Genomic DNA, 15,407 nt, shown 5'->3' on the forward strand with positions numbered 1-15,407 from the left:
ACTACTTCATTGTGGAGAACATTCAGATTCCCTCCGCTCTCTCTCTCCCTACCACATCTTTTTCCACAAGGGAAGCCACATCATGTGTTGCTACTATCATTATGGTTATGCTATGGAATGTGTACTTCTACTGCTATATACTTCTCTTTAAATTGCACAGGCAGCAACAAACTGTCTTGAGGAGATGTTAAATTGTATATAATCCAGCAACTGCTGTCATTTAAACTATTCTGGAGGACCAGAAGATATTTTATGTGTTTATCCCAGTGTTAGTTTAGTATACCAAAAACAGATGATTTTTTTTGCACTAATAATTCTTAAAGAAAAAGGACAATGTCCTCCAAGGTGGAATGCAGTACACAGTGTTGCAAGATCATAAAACATCGCAGTAAGATTCGCACATTCATAAGAACGTAAGTCAGAAACAAGATTAGATTATTTGGCTCATAGCCAACTCTGTCATTTAATCATGACTGACTTAATTTCCCTCTCAATCCCATTTTCCCACCTTCTCCCTGTAACCTTTGACACTTAATAATCACAAACCTATCGACCTCCACTTGACAGGGCTTCCATAGCCATCTGCGTCTATGCATTCCACAGATTCATCAGTCTCTGGCAAAAGAAATTACTCCTCATCTCTGTTCTGGAGGGACATCCTTCTATTCGGAGTCTGTGCCTTTTGGTTCTAGACTCTCCCACTATTAGAACCATTCCATCCAAGTCTATTCTACCTAGGCCTTCCAATATTCGGTAGGTTTCAATGAAGTCCTCCTTCATGCTTTTAAAGTCCAGCAAGTATGTGCCCAAAGCTACTCGGACATTAACCCTTTTATTCCCAGGGTAATTATTGTAAACCACCTTTAAACCCTCTCTAGTATTTTTTAAGGATGCTGCTCATGATGCTTTAATTGTGATCTCGACAATGCCTCAACAAGCTTCAACACTGCATCCTTGCTTTTAAGGACCATAAGGCATAGGAGCAGAATTAGGCTATTCAGCCCATTGAGAATGCTCCAGAATTATCCCTCTGAATTGCATTTTCCTAACTTCTCCCCTTAACCTTTGAAACCCTGACTAATCAAGAACCTCTCGACCTCCACTTTAAATATACCCAATGACTTGCCCTCCACAGTAGTCTGTGACAATCAATTACACAGTTTCACCACCTTCTAGCTAAAGAAATTCCTCCTCATCTTTGTTCTAAATAGATGTCCCTCTATTCTGAGGCTGCGGCATCTGGTCCAAGACTCTTTCACCCAAGGAAACATCTTCTCCACATCCGCTCTATCCAGGCCTTTCAATGTTCAGTAGGCTTCACTGAGATCCTTCGCATTCTTCTAAACTCCAGTAAGTACAAGACCTGAAATATCATACTACATTCATTAACTCTCATACCTCAGATCATTCTTGTGAACCTCCTCTGAACCCTCTCCAGTGCCGTATTTTTACTTAGATAAGGGCCCAAAACTGCTTATAACACTCCAAGTGTGGCCGACGAATGCTTATAAAGCCTCAGCAGTACGTTCTTTCTTTTATATTCTATAATATAAATGGTAACATTGCACATGTCTTCCTTACCACCAACCCAATCTGCAAGTTAACCTTTAAGGGAATTCTGCATGAGCATTCCCAAGTCCTCCTGGACCGGTGATTTTTGAATTTTCTCCTGTTTAGAAAATCGTCCACATTAAACCTTTATTCCTTCTACCAAATGTGCACAAGCACATATTTCCCTTCATTATGTTCCATCTACCACTTTTTTTCTCCATTCTCGTAATCTGGCCAAGTCCTTCTGCAGACTCAAAGTTCAAAAGTTCTAAGTAAATTTATTATAAAAAGGACATATACGTCACCTTATACAGCCCTGAGTACAAGGAATTCTACAGAATCAATGAAAGACATAGCCAAAAGGATGGACAAATAATCAATGTAGAAAAGACAACATACTGTGTAAATACAAAAATATATAATAATAATTGTCCAGCTATAACAGGATAAATAAGAACAGCTTACTTAATAGATACAGCCATTCCAAACACATATAACATACAGAAATCAAAGCATGAAAAAGACCAAAAACATGCTGAATTAAAAGAGGAAATTAACAGAAAATGGAACGTGAACAGGGTGTACATTCTCCATATTTGCAACTGGTATCATTCCAAAATCACTACACAATAGCATTAAACAATCAGGCCTTCACAACAATTATTATGTAAATCTCCAGAAGCCAGAATACTACACACCACTAAAATAGTCTGAAAGCTCCTTGCAATGAGTGTGCTTGGAAATGACTATACCCCAGGTTTTACCAGCTTGAGCTGAGAGAGAAAAAAATATATACTAATAATAAATATTGAGAACAGCATATGAAGAATCTTTTAAAGGAAGTCCAGAAGGATATGGGAACAGTTCAGCAATGGGGGTGAATGAAATTATCTTGTCTGGTTCAAGAGCCCAATGGTTGTGGGACAATAACTGTCCCTTAACTGGTTGTGATTGTCCTGAAGCTCCTGTTGCTCCTTCCTGATAGCAGTAGCCTGATTCCTCAACACTACATGCCCTTCCACCTACCTTTGTACTGTCCACACACTCGGCCATAAAGCCAACACTTGTTTCATCCAAATCATTGACGTATAACTTGAAAAAAACGCAGTACCAACACCAACCCCTGTGAAACACCACTAGCCTCTAGCAACCAACCCAAACAGGCCCCCGTTATTCCCACTCTTTGCCTCCTTCCAGTCAGCCAATCTTCTATCCATGCTAGTATCTTCCCTGTAGTGCATTATCTTATGCTGAGCACCTAGTCAAAGGCCTTCTGAAAATCCTAGTAAACAACTACTGACCATACTTTTGTCTATGCACCCTGTCATTTTCTCAAGGAATTCCAACAGGCAAGATTTTGCTTCAAGAATATCAAGCTGATTTTATGTAAAATGAAACTATTTTAACACATGCCTCCAAATAGCCTAAAACTTCATTATTGTAATGGATTCCAACATCTTCCCAAGCACTGAAGTCAGGCTAACTAGCCTATAATTTCCTTTCTTGTGCCTCCACCTTGTCTTAAAACTTCCAGTGACATTTGCAATTTTCCATTTCTCTGGAATCATTCCAGAATCTTGTGATTCTTGAAAGATCATTAACGAATGCCTCCACAATCTCTCCAGCTACTTTTTTCAGAACCCTAGGCTGCAATCCATCTGGTCCAAGTGACTTATCTACCTTAAGAACTTTCAGCATCCCAATCAATTTCTCCATAATAGTAGCAGCTACATTCACTTCTGCCCTCTGACACAAATGAAATTCTGGCATATTGCTCTCATCTTCCACAGTGAAGTCAGGCCCAACTAGCTGAATTTTCAAGAAAATAGTTAAAAAGATACCAAAAAAAATCACAAACTAATGTTTAACTGAGCAACAAGTAAATGAAATACAGATCAAATTAAAACACTGCTGGTACTACTATAGTACTATCAAACTGAGAATTAGTTCCTAAGTTATCAACAGAGGAATTCATGCAGTGTACACCACCATGATCTTTGGATTGATTGTGAGTTAACAAAATCAGCATAGACACCTAGTGCAGATAATGGACTGCCTTCACACAATACTTTCGATGATTGGATCCTTCATTATCATTGTAGCATTCAAGATGATTGTTGATTCTTTCAAATTCTTCGTAGCTCCTAACTTGTAGTAGTAAAACCATTTTACCCAGGGTCTTTTTACGTTCGCACTTTCTTAACTCTACCCATAAGGAACCTACAGCTTCTCCTCTTATGTAACTTCATTTTTTTTTACCAACAGAGCCATGACACCCTTCTATCTACTTACCTGTCCTTCCAATACAATATGCATCCTTGCATCTTAAGCTTGTAGCCGCGATCTTCTTTTAATCACAGCTCTATGATGCCCACAACATCATAACTGCCAATTTCTCACTGTGCTATAACCGTGTCTACCCTATTTTGTATAATGTATGGATTCAAATATAATACCTTCAGTCCTGTATTCACTACCCTTTTTCTCCAATTTTGACTCCATGTTGCCAGAAGTGAAATTCTTACCAATTTCTAAACTTTCCATTTTATTCTGTATTCTGGAGATTTCATTAACTTCTCCTACACTCTCCTTCCCATTTACTTTATTCATACTTTTCCAAGCTGTTCAGTCAATATCCTGTTATTTAGTTTAAAGCCCTATTCACAGTTCTAGTTATGTGATTTGCCAGGACCCTGGTTCCAGCATAGTTCATTGGAACAGCTCTCCCTAACTTCCCCAATACTAGTGCCAATGTCCCACAAATTCAAACCCATTTCTCCCACACCAATCCTTGAGCCACATACTTACCTCTCTGGTTTTGTTTACCCTATGCCGATCTGCACAAAGCCCACGTAACGATCCACAGATTACGACCTATTTTGTTCAGCATTTTAGTTTGGGCCCCAGCTCCTCAAATTCACTGAGCAAAACCCTTTTCCTTTCTTCCCAAATCTCTGCAATCACATTTAGATGAGCCTAGGATGCTAACTATATGAAAAGCGTGTACGTGAGCTTGCTGCTGAGTCCTAAAGTAACACCTTTGCAAAGCACTATCATGGAATTAAATAGAAGGATTTATAGAAAGGCCCTTGAATGAAACAGAGGCTTATAGTTAGAACCCTCCTGCTGCTCAATATAAATTCTTTGGAAGCACTAACTGTTATATATTCAAACTACAGAAGTCTAAAAAGATAGCTTAACTGAAAACTTAGTTAAGGAAAGCAAAGGGCCTTAAATGAAAAATTCATATCACAACAAGAAGGAAATGACCAGAGAGGATACTGGAACTTACATAAAATTCAAAGGTTAAAAACACTAACAACCACAGAAGGAAATGCAAGATTGGATAGTACTGTTGTGTTAGAAACTAGTTGCACAGCACACAGATCATGTGAAGATAAGGTTGGATGGTATAAAACCATAAGACAAAGGAGCAGAAGTCGGCCATTCAGCCCATCAAGTCTGTTCCATTTCATCATGACCTGATCCAATCTCCCCTTCTGTCCCATTCCCCTGCCTTCGTGCCATAACCTTTGATGCCCTGACTACTCAGATACCTATCAATCTTTGCCTTAAATACACCCAATGACTTGGCCTCCACTGCCACCCATTGTAACAAATTCCATAGATTCACCACCCTCTGGCTAAAATTTTTTTTTCGCATCTCTGTTCTGAATGGGCACCCTGTAATCCTCGAGTCATGTCCTCTCGTACTAGACACCACCACTACGGGAAACAACTTTGCCACATCCATTCTGTCCATGCTTTTCAACATTTGAAATGTTTCTATCAGGTCCCCCCTCATTCTTCTAAACTCCAAGGAGTACGGTCCAAGAGCAGTTAAACGTTCCTCATATGTTAATCCTCTCATTCACGGAATAATTCTAGTGAATCTTCTCTGAACCCTCCCAAGTCCCATTGCATCTCAGAACTTTGAATTCTCTCCCCATTTAAATAATAGTCTGCCTGTTTATTTCTTCCACCAAAGTGCATGACTGTACACTTTCTGACATTGTAATTCATTTGCCACTTCTTTGCCCATTCTCCCAATCTATCCAAGTCTCTCTGCAGACTCTCTGTTTCCTCAGCACTACCAGCCCCTTCAACTGTCATTGTATCATCAGCAAATTTAGCCACAAAGCCATCTATTCCATAATCCAAATCGTTGATATTCAACATAAAAAGCGGCCCCAACACGGACCCATGTGGAACACCACTGGTAACTGGCAGCCAACCAGAATGGGATCCCTTTATTCCCACTCTCTGTTTCCTGCCAATCAACCAACGCTCTATCCACGTATGTAACTTTCCCATAATTCCATGGGCTCGTATCTTGTTTAGCAGCCTCATGAGCGGCACCTTGTCAAAGGCCTTCTGAAAATCCAAATATACAACATCCACTGCATCTCCCTTGTCTAGCCTACTTGTAATTTCCTCAAAAAATTGTCAGGCAGGATTTTCCTTTAAGGAAACCATGCTAAGTTCTGCCTATCTTGTCATATGCCTCCAGGTACTCGGTAACCTCATCCTCCACAATCAACTCCAACAACTTCCCAACCGCCAATATCAAGCTAACAGTTTTATAATTTCCTTTTTGCTTCCTTGTCCCCTTCTTAAATAGCGGAGTGACATTTGCAATCTTCCAGTCCTCCGGAACCAGACCAGAATCTATCGACTTTTGAAAGATCCTTGCTAATGCCTCCACAATCTCCACTGCTACTTCCTTCAGAACACGAGGGTGCATTTCAAGTGGTCTGGGAGATTTATCTACCCTTAGACTATTCAGCTTCCTGAGTACTTTCTCTGATGTAATTGTGACTGTGCATATTTCTCTTCCCTGACACTTGAATGTCCAGTATACTGCTAATGTCTTCCTCAGTGAAGACTGATGCAAAATACTCATTCAGTTCCTCCGCCATCTCCTTATTTCCCATTACAATTTAATGTTTAATTTAATGTATTAATGTTTCAATAAAGACAGTGAAAATATCCTAAGTGATGAACAGAAATAGCATCCAAAGTTCAGCACAAAAATAATTATCCCAGAATAGCTGTACTCTGCTCTCGGTTAAGAAACTGAAAGCAAGGTGCCAATTATCAAGAGAACAGAATTCAAGGATTCTGTCTCCCACCATCTCACTGAATATAACCTGAGTTCTTGCTACAACACTCAAAGGGATTAAACAAAAGCAAAGTTCATTGCATGCCTGAGGTATTGTTAAAAACATTTCTCTCAAGAAATGAATAACACTTGTGCTTCCCCCCCTTTTGTTAATTAAGATGATAAAATGCCATTTCATGTATCACCAGATTCCTTTACTGTGATCATTTGTATGTTTGTATTTTGCTAACGGATTTTGCATTTTAATATAAAATGATTAATAGCTATGCATACTTTAAGCTCATTCTTCTATTTTAAGTAAATCCTTTTTTAAAAAGATTCTTACTAAAAAGAATATTAACATGCCACAAATAGCAATCCATGCAAAGATGGAGATATACTAACTTGATTAGAGTATCCACCTAAAGGAAAGAAAGATGCAAATAAATTAATTATGAATTCTAACCAAAATATAAAGTTCCCCAACAACGAAATAACTGGGGAGAAAAAAAGAGATAAAATTCAAATGCATAGATGGAATGAAAAGATCTGCAGAACAGAATTTAATCAGAATAGAATGACTGTAATGCCAAGGATTACAGACAGATTATTTTGTTGTTTGCTTCTCTTTTTAAAATATCCTTTTCATCTTTGTTTACATTGTCTCATATGAAATTAATTCAAAAATCATTGGAACAATAGCATTACATTTTCATTTAACCAATGATGCAGATAATGTTTCATGTTTACTCACAGGATTAACAACAAGTACGAAATTCAAAACAGATTGCAAAGACAAATATCCCAAAGCACAGCAAATTTGCAAGGCCATATCATTAATTAGACAGGCTTACTGACAAAAGTGAAAGGTTGTATCTGCTTACATATTACAGCCTTCTGCTTTGTATAGGAATACATCATAATTATAGTTGTTTTTGAATATTTTAGCTGCACTTCAATGTCCAAACCACTTCCTGTTCAAACTCCGTTCTTCTGAATGACACACATTATAATGATTTTGAAGAAGTTAAAGGCTGCTTCATGAAGTTTTGAATACATGGATACAATATATTGAAGTTTGCCCAATACTATAGAAGTTTGTTCTGTGATCAGGCAGTAATGAAGAAAAAAATACACATTATATTCCAGCAATTGTGATATACCTACCTTTATAATAATCCATTTATATTGCAATGTGTTTTACATATTAAAAGTAACCATCCAGTAAATGGTAATTATTAGAAGTTATATAAAATCATAAGCATCACAAGAGAGATTTAATTATTTTACTAGTGAACATGTTCGTAACTCCCACAATATGTTGTGCAAGTGGAATTACTTTCAGGCAAGTAAAAAGCTACAAATCACAAGGTGAAATAGGCCTGTGGAAACAGCACAAAATAAGTAATTATGAATGGCAGACATTTTACACCCTGCCCAAATTTTCTTTTCCCATCAATCTCTGCATTCTTATCAAGATCTAGTTTCACCTCCTCGCATTTCAAAGTTTTCAAGTTTTTCCTTTACTGTTAGAATCAATACTTTAAAGGACGCTTCATTTCATGTTCATGTGGTTAACAGAAGCTCACGGTATAATCAAATACTAGTATCTCATTAACCAGCCCAATTTGGTTCTGCATGTATGCCTCAGTGAGATTTTATTACCCACCCATCCTTAGTTTAAAGATCGATCAAAATTATGTCAGTGTTTCAGTGCAATGAAAACAACATTCTACATCAGCAGATTTACTCTATCATACATCTTCCTGACAACCAGCATTAACAAAGCTTGCTAACCAGAGCAGCAGTTAAGTATTCATGACACCCAATATAGGTACAGTTATATATATATATATATGCCTTTCCAAGTATGGGCACACTTTAATGGGCACCAGTATAATATGATCCTGACCTGCAAGCTTATTTATAATTTCTTTAAAAGGAAGACGCACACAGCCTGGTATGTTACTGAAGCCAACTTCCAGTTCCTAAACAGTAATCCAATGCTATATTGTTGCACAAACTTAACTGAAAACATCATGGACTAATCAAACACAAATGCAAATTTAAAAGATTAATTAAAATACAACAAATAATAGGCCGAGAAAATAAGCAGAATTAGTATTGGGACTTCTGCTTCAACTTGAAATGCAAATTTTCCAAATATAAAAGTATCAGTGAGCAAATTATACTTCAGTATTTTTCTCTTAAATAGCTATGTAATATAGCAAAAGCAAATTGTGAAGTTGCATAAGGCAGTGAACAGAGAAACATTTTGTTCGTATCATTAAAAAGCAGGGCTCCTAGGAGGCTTGAAAATTTGTTTTTAATCAATAAACCAAAAGTGTTTGAACTACCTTACATCATGCAGAAGGTATTTTAGTGCAATTTTTGTATTAACATATCAAGTGTTCTTTCATAAAGGCAGTGCCATTCGAGAGAGGAAATCCTACTGCTAAATTATTATTTTTAAACTCCATTTCATCTACAACTAAACTGCATATAGTTTGACCTAAATAGCTCTGCCCAGCCTACTGAAATATCTGAGCAAATAACATATCATTCACTTGTTTTAAATAAATTACTGAGAAACCTTAAACTTAGCAGTAGATCCTCCCTCTTCAGTACTGCAATTTGGAAGCTATCAACTATAAGGATTACACAGAGAGATCTGAAAGCGTGTTTTAACATACCCATTGGGATGCCGCAGTGTGGATGCAACTGAGCTGCGTTTTTCTGTGGCTGAGCCATATTTAAGTTGTGTCTGATTTGCAGGTGCACTACTAGGCAAAGCAGAAGGTGGAGTGTACAATGAAACAGGTTTGTAGCTCACTGACTTTATTGGTGTCCCTGAATTTGAACTTTCCATTGTTATGGCACCAAAAGGTCTGGCTGTCTTATTCAATGGCATGCTGGAGTCAAACGAATACTTCGGAACGGGAGACGCAGCAAATTTAAAACCCTGAGCAAAAGAAAAACAATACAGAAAAACTCAACACCACAGGCAACATGCAGTTACACAGTAATCCAACAGCAAACTCAAGCAGTGTTAAATAATAAGTATAAATCACAAGAATATGATTACATAACACCACACAGAATTTAAAGTATCAGCAGCAAGAACATAGAATCAAAAGGCAAATCACTGCTGCACAAGTTGAAATAATTTCCTTTCCTGTCCTTGGAGAATAGTTTTTCCATAACAAACTTGATTAGCTGAACACAGGAATGTAATAAAAAGGAGTGTTTTGGCTCATTATGCAACAAGATTATGCATCTTTTTTTCACCACAACACCATTTTCCTCCCTTATCCCAATCTTCGTGACTCCTCTATTTTTCAAAAAAAAGACTATTGATTTTAGTTGATGATGGAGACTCCACACAATCCTAGGGTAAGTTCATGTAACATTTCTCCACTTCCTGAACAAAGAAATGTGATGTTATTTCAGTCCTAGATGGTTTTTCCCTCATCTTGAGATTATGACAATGGGTTTACACTCATTAGCCAGAAAACATATGGTAAAAACATACAAATGTATTACAGTCATTTTAAAACAATTTTGACATCTTAATCATAGCTTCTAGGATCACCAGTCCATTAAACTGTAGGAGTGCAAGGGGCCAAACAGCCTTTTCTTGTAATCACAAGAATTCTATTATTCTATGGAGTGAGATGTGTGATTGAAGGGACTGTAACATTGTGAAAATGTATGATATAAAATAGAGGCACACTAGGTTACAAGTAGGTAGGTACAGTATACCCATACTACTTCAGATTCTGTTGGACAGCTTAAACATGATTTAGGTGATTAAAATTTCTCAAAACAGATGCAGCATTTTTTTGCTGTAAAGGACAGGTTTGTACACAGCTGGATTTAATTATTTCAAGATTGCTTTAAGATAACATTTGACCCGAAATTGTTTTGTGGGGGTGGATGTCCCATTCAGCATGACACGAGTTAAGAACAGATTCAGATTTTGTGGTTTAATGATGGCAAAACTTGTCAGTGTTCACCGTTTTCCCACTTGAAACTGACAGTACCATCTGGCTTCCAGACGTGCAGAATTAGACAGCAATTTTGCTGGTGGAAACAATAATTAATCAGTGAGTTGATCTGGGCTTAGAAACATAGAAAATAGGTGCAGGAGTAGGCCATTCGGCCCTTTGAGTCTGCACTGCCATTCAGTATGATCATGGCTGATCGTCCAACTCAGAATCCTGTACCTGCTTTCTCTCCAAACCCCCTGATCCCTTTAGACTCAAGGACCATATCTAACTTCCTCTTAAATATAGCCAATGAACTGGCCTCAACTGTTTCTTGTGGCAGAGAATTCCACAGATTCACCACTCTCTGTGTGAAGAAGTTTCTCCTCATCTCAGTCCTAAAAGGCTTCCCCTTTATCCTTAAACTGTGACCCCTCATTCTGGACTTCCCCAACATCGGGAACAATCTTCCTGCATCTAGCCTGTCCAATCCCTTTAGAATTTTATATGTTTCAATAAGATCCCCCCTCAGTCTTCTAAATTCCAGTGAATATAAGCCCAGTTGATCCAGTCTTTCTTCACATGAAAGTCCTGCCATCCCAGGAATCAATCTGGTGAACCTTCTTTGTACTCCCTCTATAGCAAGAATGTCGTTAACTATTTACAAACTATTTAGCCTGAGAGAGCACGAGGCCAAAAAGAGAGAGAGAAAAGAAAATTAAAATGAATATGAATTATTTATTATCGGCTGAAATATTTATAAGCTTTGTAACTGAAATTTTAGAAGTTATTTACCTATCTGGATGTAAGATAATATCACATCATTATGTAGTTAAAGTATTATCAGTAGTGTATGTCAGAAATCCCCTATAATTGATCCCAAAAAATCTACCATCCCCCAAAACTGAATTAGATCACAGAGACAGTTATTTTACTTTCTTGAAGGTTAACAGGGCACACTGCCACACTATCCCTGTGTATACAAGACTAGGTTTGGTCAAGATCAAGTTGTTTCTTCTTGATCTCACACTGCATGAGACCTCCGGTTTCCCTCACTCATTCACGCTGTTTTACAATGTTGGGTGGGAGAAAAAGAAGCATTAGCAGTCATGTTCTAGTCAAGTCCTGAGCCTGATCTTGCCAATTAATCCAATGTTTTATAATCAGAAATGGCTTCCACTTGCAGGCCTACAGTGAAACCACACTAGTGCACACATGAGCAAACTGTTCCAGGAAATGATGACTGCCTGTGAAAATAAAAACCTCCTCTCATCTCATCCAAGACTTGCTTTCATAATTTGAAGCCCTCTACCTGGCTTTTCTACACCCACCCAAATAGATAGAATTGGTTCTCTTCCAATACTTAATAATTAAAATCATATCCATTAGTTTATGCTTTTGCAGAGTAAAGATATTAATCCCCATCATTTGAGGATTCCTAAACTACATACATATACAAGTCAGTTTCCAACCAGCGTCCCTGTAGAAGTTACAATTTGAACCTTCAATGTTATAATTGATTATTCTAGCTGAACACCAACACACCATTAGTTAGTCTATACTCTGCCTATTAATAAAAACTTAGTAGTAGCATAGAAACAAATGAAAAAAGTTAAAATCTGAAGAACGTTCTGAAAATGCAAATACATCTGCAATTTGCATATTGGTTGAAGGGGATCTTTCAGCGAAAATGTCAACTTTCATTTCTGTGATATTAAAGTATCTTCTACTTGAAGATGCCATCAACAGTTATTACTGTCACTACAAGGGGCCTCCCATCATGTGTCTGGCAAGGATCTTCAACTAATTTGATTTCTTTCATGGCTAAGTGATGCATTTCCAAGACTCTTTTTAACTCTTTGGTATCAGTAAGTCACTGAAAAAATGACAAGCCTTAAGTAGATTCCCATGAAATGAAAGCATGCAACATGACTCAGATTTAGAATGCCTAGAAGCTTAAAACTTCAGACAGCTGCTAACCCAACCTAAAGAAATGTATCTACATAGCATTGTTATTGCAGTAAAACATCCAGAGGTGCCTAACAGAAACATTATCAGATAAAATTAGAGCTTCTGTACGGCATCTGAATGGTCAATCATTATCTTGGTCAAGGGCCCAGTATTTAAAAGGAAAATTATTAGAGGACATTGGGGAGAGAAATACAGGGACTGGGCTGGCTGCAGCACTTGACACACTGAAGTTCAGTTTCCGAGTTTTAATGTAATATAGTTAAAGAGGAGATTAGGGAGGGAATTTGAGAACAAAGAAAAAAATCAATAGTAAAGCAATTAAGATTGTAAGAAGTCAGAACTAGAGAAGCACAAAGTCTGTGAGCTTGAAGAAATTACACAAATAGGGAGGGGCAAAACCATGGAGGGAATTGGAGGCAAGGCCAAGTATTTTTAATCTTTGAGATTCTGCCAAACCAGGAATACTGTTTGGTCGGTGATTTCATGGGAATGACATTTGATGCAAGTCAGGAGACAGGATGAGACAGAATATGCAGCGTGGTGGAAGGAAAGAAGCTACAAGAGCATGAGAAGTCCAGAAATAACAAAAGCAGAGAGAAGTGTTCTGCCATAGCACTTAACTTTTTAAAGAACATAGTTTAAAAAATGTTTGTCTTTTCAGTGCTTCTGCGTTTAATAAAAGATACTGAAGCATAAGTAATACATCTCATTTTGAGACTTGCATGCACATTTTCAAATCAGATTGCTAGTGAGCAAGATGAATTGACAAAATTGACTATTTGACTACATATCCATCCTGAAGTGCACTCTGCATTGTCATTCTGTAGTGACACATTTTCTTCATATATCATAAGACCATAAGACAGGAGCAGAGTTAGGCCATTCAGTCCATCAAATCTGCTTTACCATGTCTGATTTATTTTCCCTCTCAACTACATTCTCCTGCTTTCTCCCCATAACCTTTGATGCCCTGACTAATCAAGAACGATCCAATATGCCCAATGAATTGGATTCCACAGCCATCTGCAGCAATGAATTCCAAAAATTCACCACCCCATGGCTAAAGAAATTCCTCCTCATCTCTGTTCTAAATGGACGTCTCTCTATTCTGAGGCTGTACCCTCTGCTACTAGACTCTCTCACTATAGGCAACATCTTCACCCACTCTATCACCCACCCTTTCAATATTCGATAGGTTTCAACAAGATTCACCCTCCCTATACTTCTAAATTCCAGTGAGTACAGGGTCAGAGCCATCAAGTGCTCCTTCTATTTTAACTGTTTTATTTCCAGAAACATTCCAGAGAACCTCCTCTAGATCCCCTCTCATGGCAGTACATCTTTTCTTATATAAGGGGCCCAAAACTGCTCACAATACTCCAAGTACAGTCACACTGATGCCTTATAAATTGTCAGCAGTTTTAAAACATAGAAAGCAAATCAATTTGTCCATGCCAGAGAATTGTCTACTTAAGCTATTCCCATTTTTCTACATTTAGCCCATACCCCTCTAAATCTTTCACATCCATCAACCTGTCCAAGTATCTTTTAAATGCTTGTATTGCTCCAACTCTACCAACACCTCTGGCAGCACATTCCATATATTCACCACTCTCCGTATGAAAAAGTTTCCCCTTTGTAACCTTTTGCATGGTTACCCAGGACTTAGAAATTGATTGATGTACAACTTTTTAGCTTGGATTGGTTTTGTAACTAATATGAGTTGTGTAAGAGTTGTGTACTTGGGTAAGAGTGACCATAATATGGTGGAATTCTTCATTAAGATGGAGAGTGACATAGTTAATTCAGAAACAAAGGTTCTGAACTTAAAGAAGGGTAACTTTGAAGGTATGAGACGTGAATAAGCTAAGATAGACTGGCAAATGATACATAAAGGGTTGACGGAAGATATGCAATGACAAGCATTTAAAGATCGCATGGATGAACTACAACAATTGTTCATCACAGTTTGGCAAAAGAATAAACCAGGAAAAGTAGTGCACCCGTGGCTGACAAGGGAAATTAGGGATAGTATCAAGTCCAAAGAAGAAACATATAAATTAGCAAAAAAAAGCAGCACACCTGAGGACTGGGAGAAATTCAGAGACCAGCAGAGGAGGACAAAGGGCTTAATTAGGAAAGGGAAAAAAGATTATGAGAGAAAGCTGGCAGGGAACATAAAACCTGACTGTAAAAGCTTTAATAGATATGTGAAAAGAAAAAGATTGGTCAAGACAAATGTAAGTCCTTTACAATCAGAAACAGGTGAATTGATCATAGGGAATAAAGACATGGCAGACCAATTGAATAATTAGTTTGGTTCTGTCTTCACTAAGGAGGACATAAATAATCTTCCGGAAATAGTAAGGGACCGAGGGTCTAGTGAGATGGAGGAACTGAGGGAAATACATGTTAGTAGGGAAGTGGTGTTAGGTAAATTGAAGGGATTAAAGGCAGATAAATCCCCAGGGCTAGATGGTCTACATCCCAGAGTGCTTAAGGAAGTAGCCCAAGAAATAGTGGATGCATTAGTGATAATTTTTTCAAAACTCCTTAGATTCTGGATTAGTTCCTGAGGATTGGAGGGCGGCTAATGTAACCCCACTTTTTAAAAAAGGACAGAGAAACCAGGGAATTATAGACCAGTTAGTCTGACATCGGTGGTGGGGAAAATGCTAGAGTCGTTTATCAAAGATGTGATAACAGCACATTTGGAAAGGGGTGAAATCATCGGACAAAGTCAGCCTGAATTTGTGAAAGGAAAATCATGTCTGACAAATCTTATAGAACTTTTTGAA

The 15,407-nt window shown here is 37.8% G+C and overlaps 1 protein-coding gene across 4 annotated transcripts in view; it reads right to left on the bottom strand.

Annotated features, from left to right (window-relative positions):
* Positions 1 to 15,407, bottom strand: part of pdlim7 (PDZ and LIM domain 7) — a 147,163-nt gene that overhangs the window by 66,732 nt on the left and 65,024 nt on the right. For 3 of the 4 annotated variants that reach the window (XM_059990258.1, XM_059990257.1, XM_059990260.1), the window contains exon 4: positions 9,346 to 9,614. In XM_059990258.1, the coding sequence (XP_059846241.1) occupies positions 9,346 to 9,614 (269 nt within the window). The remainder of the gene's footprint in view (positions 1 to 9,345; positions 9,615 to 15,407) is intronic. The other variant, XM_059990259.1, reaches the window with a different exon arrangement.

This window comes from Hypanus sabinus, chromosome 15 (genome assembly GCF_030144855.1).
Source record: "Hypanus sabinus isolate sHypSab1 chromosome 15, sHypSab1.hap1, whole genome shotgun sequence".
Classification (NCBI taxonomy): domain Eukaryota; kingdom Metazoa; phylum Chordata; class Chondrichthyes; order Myliobatiformes; family Dasyatidae; genus Hypanus; species Hypanus sabinus.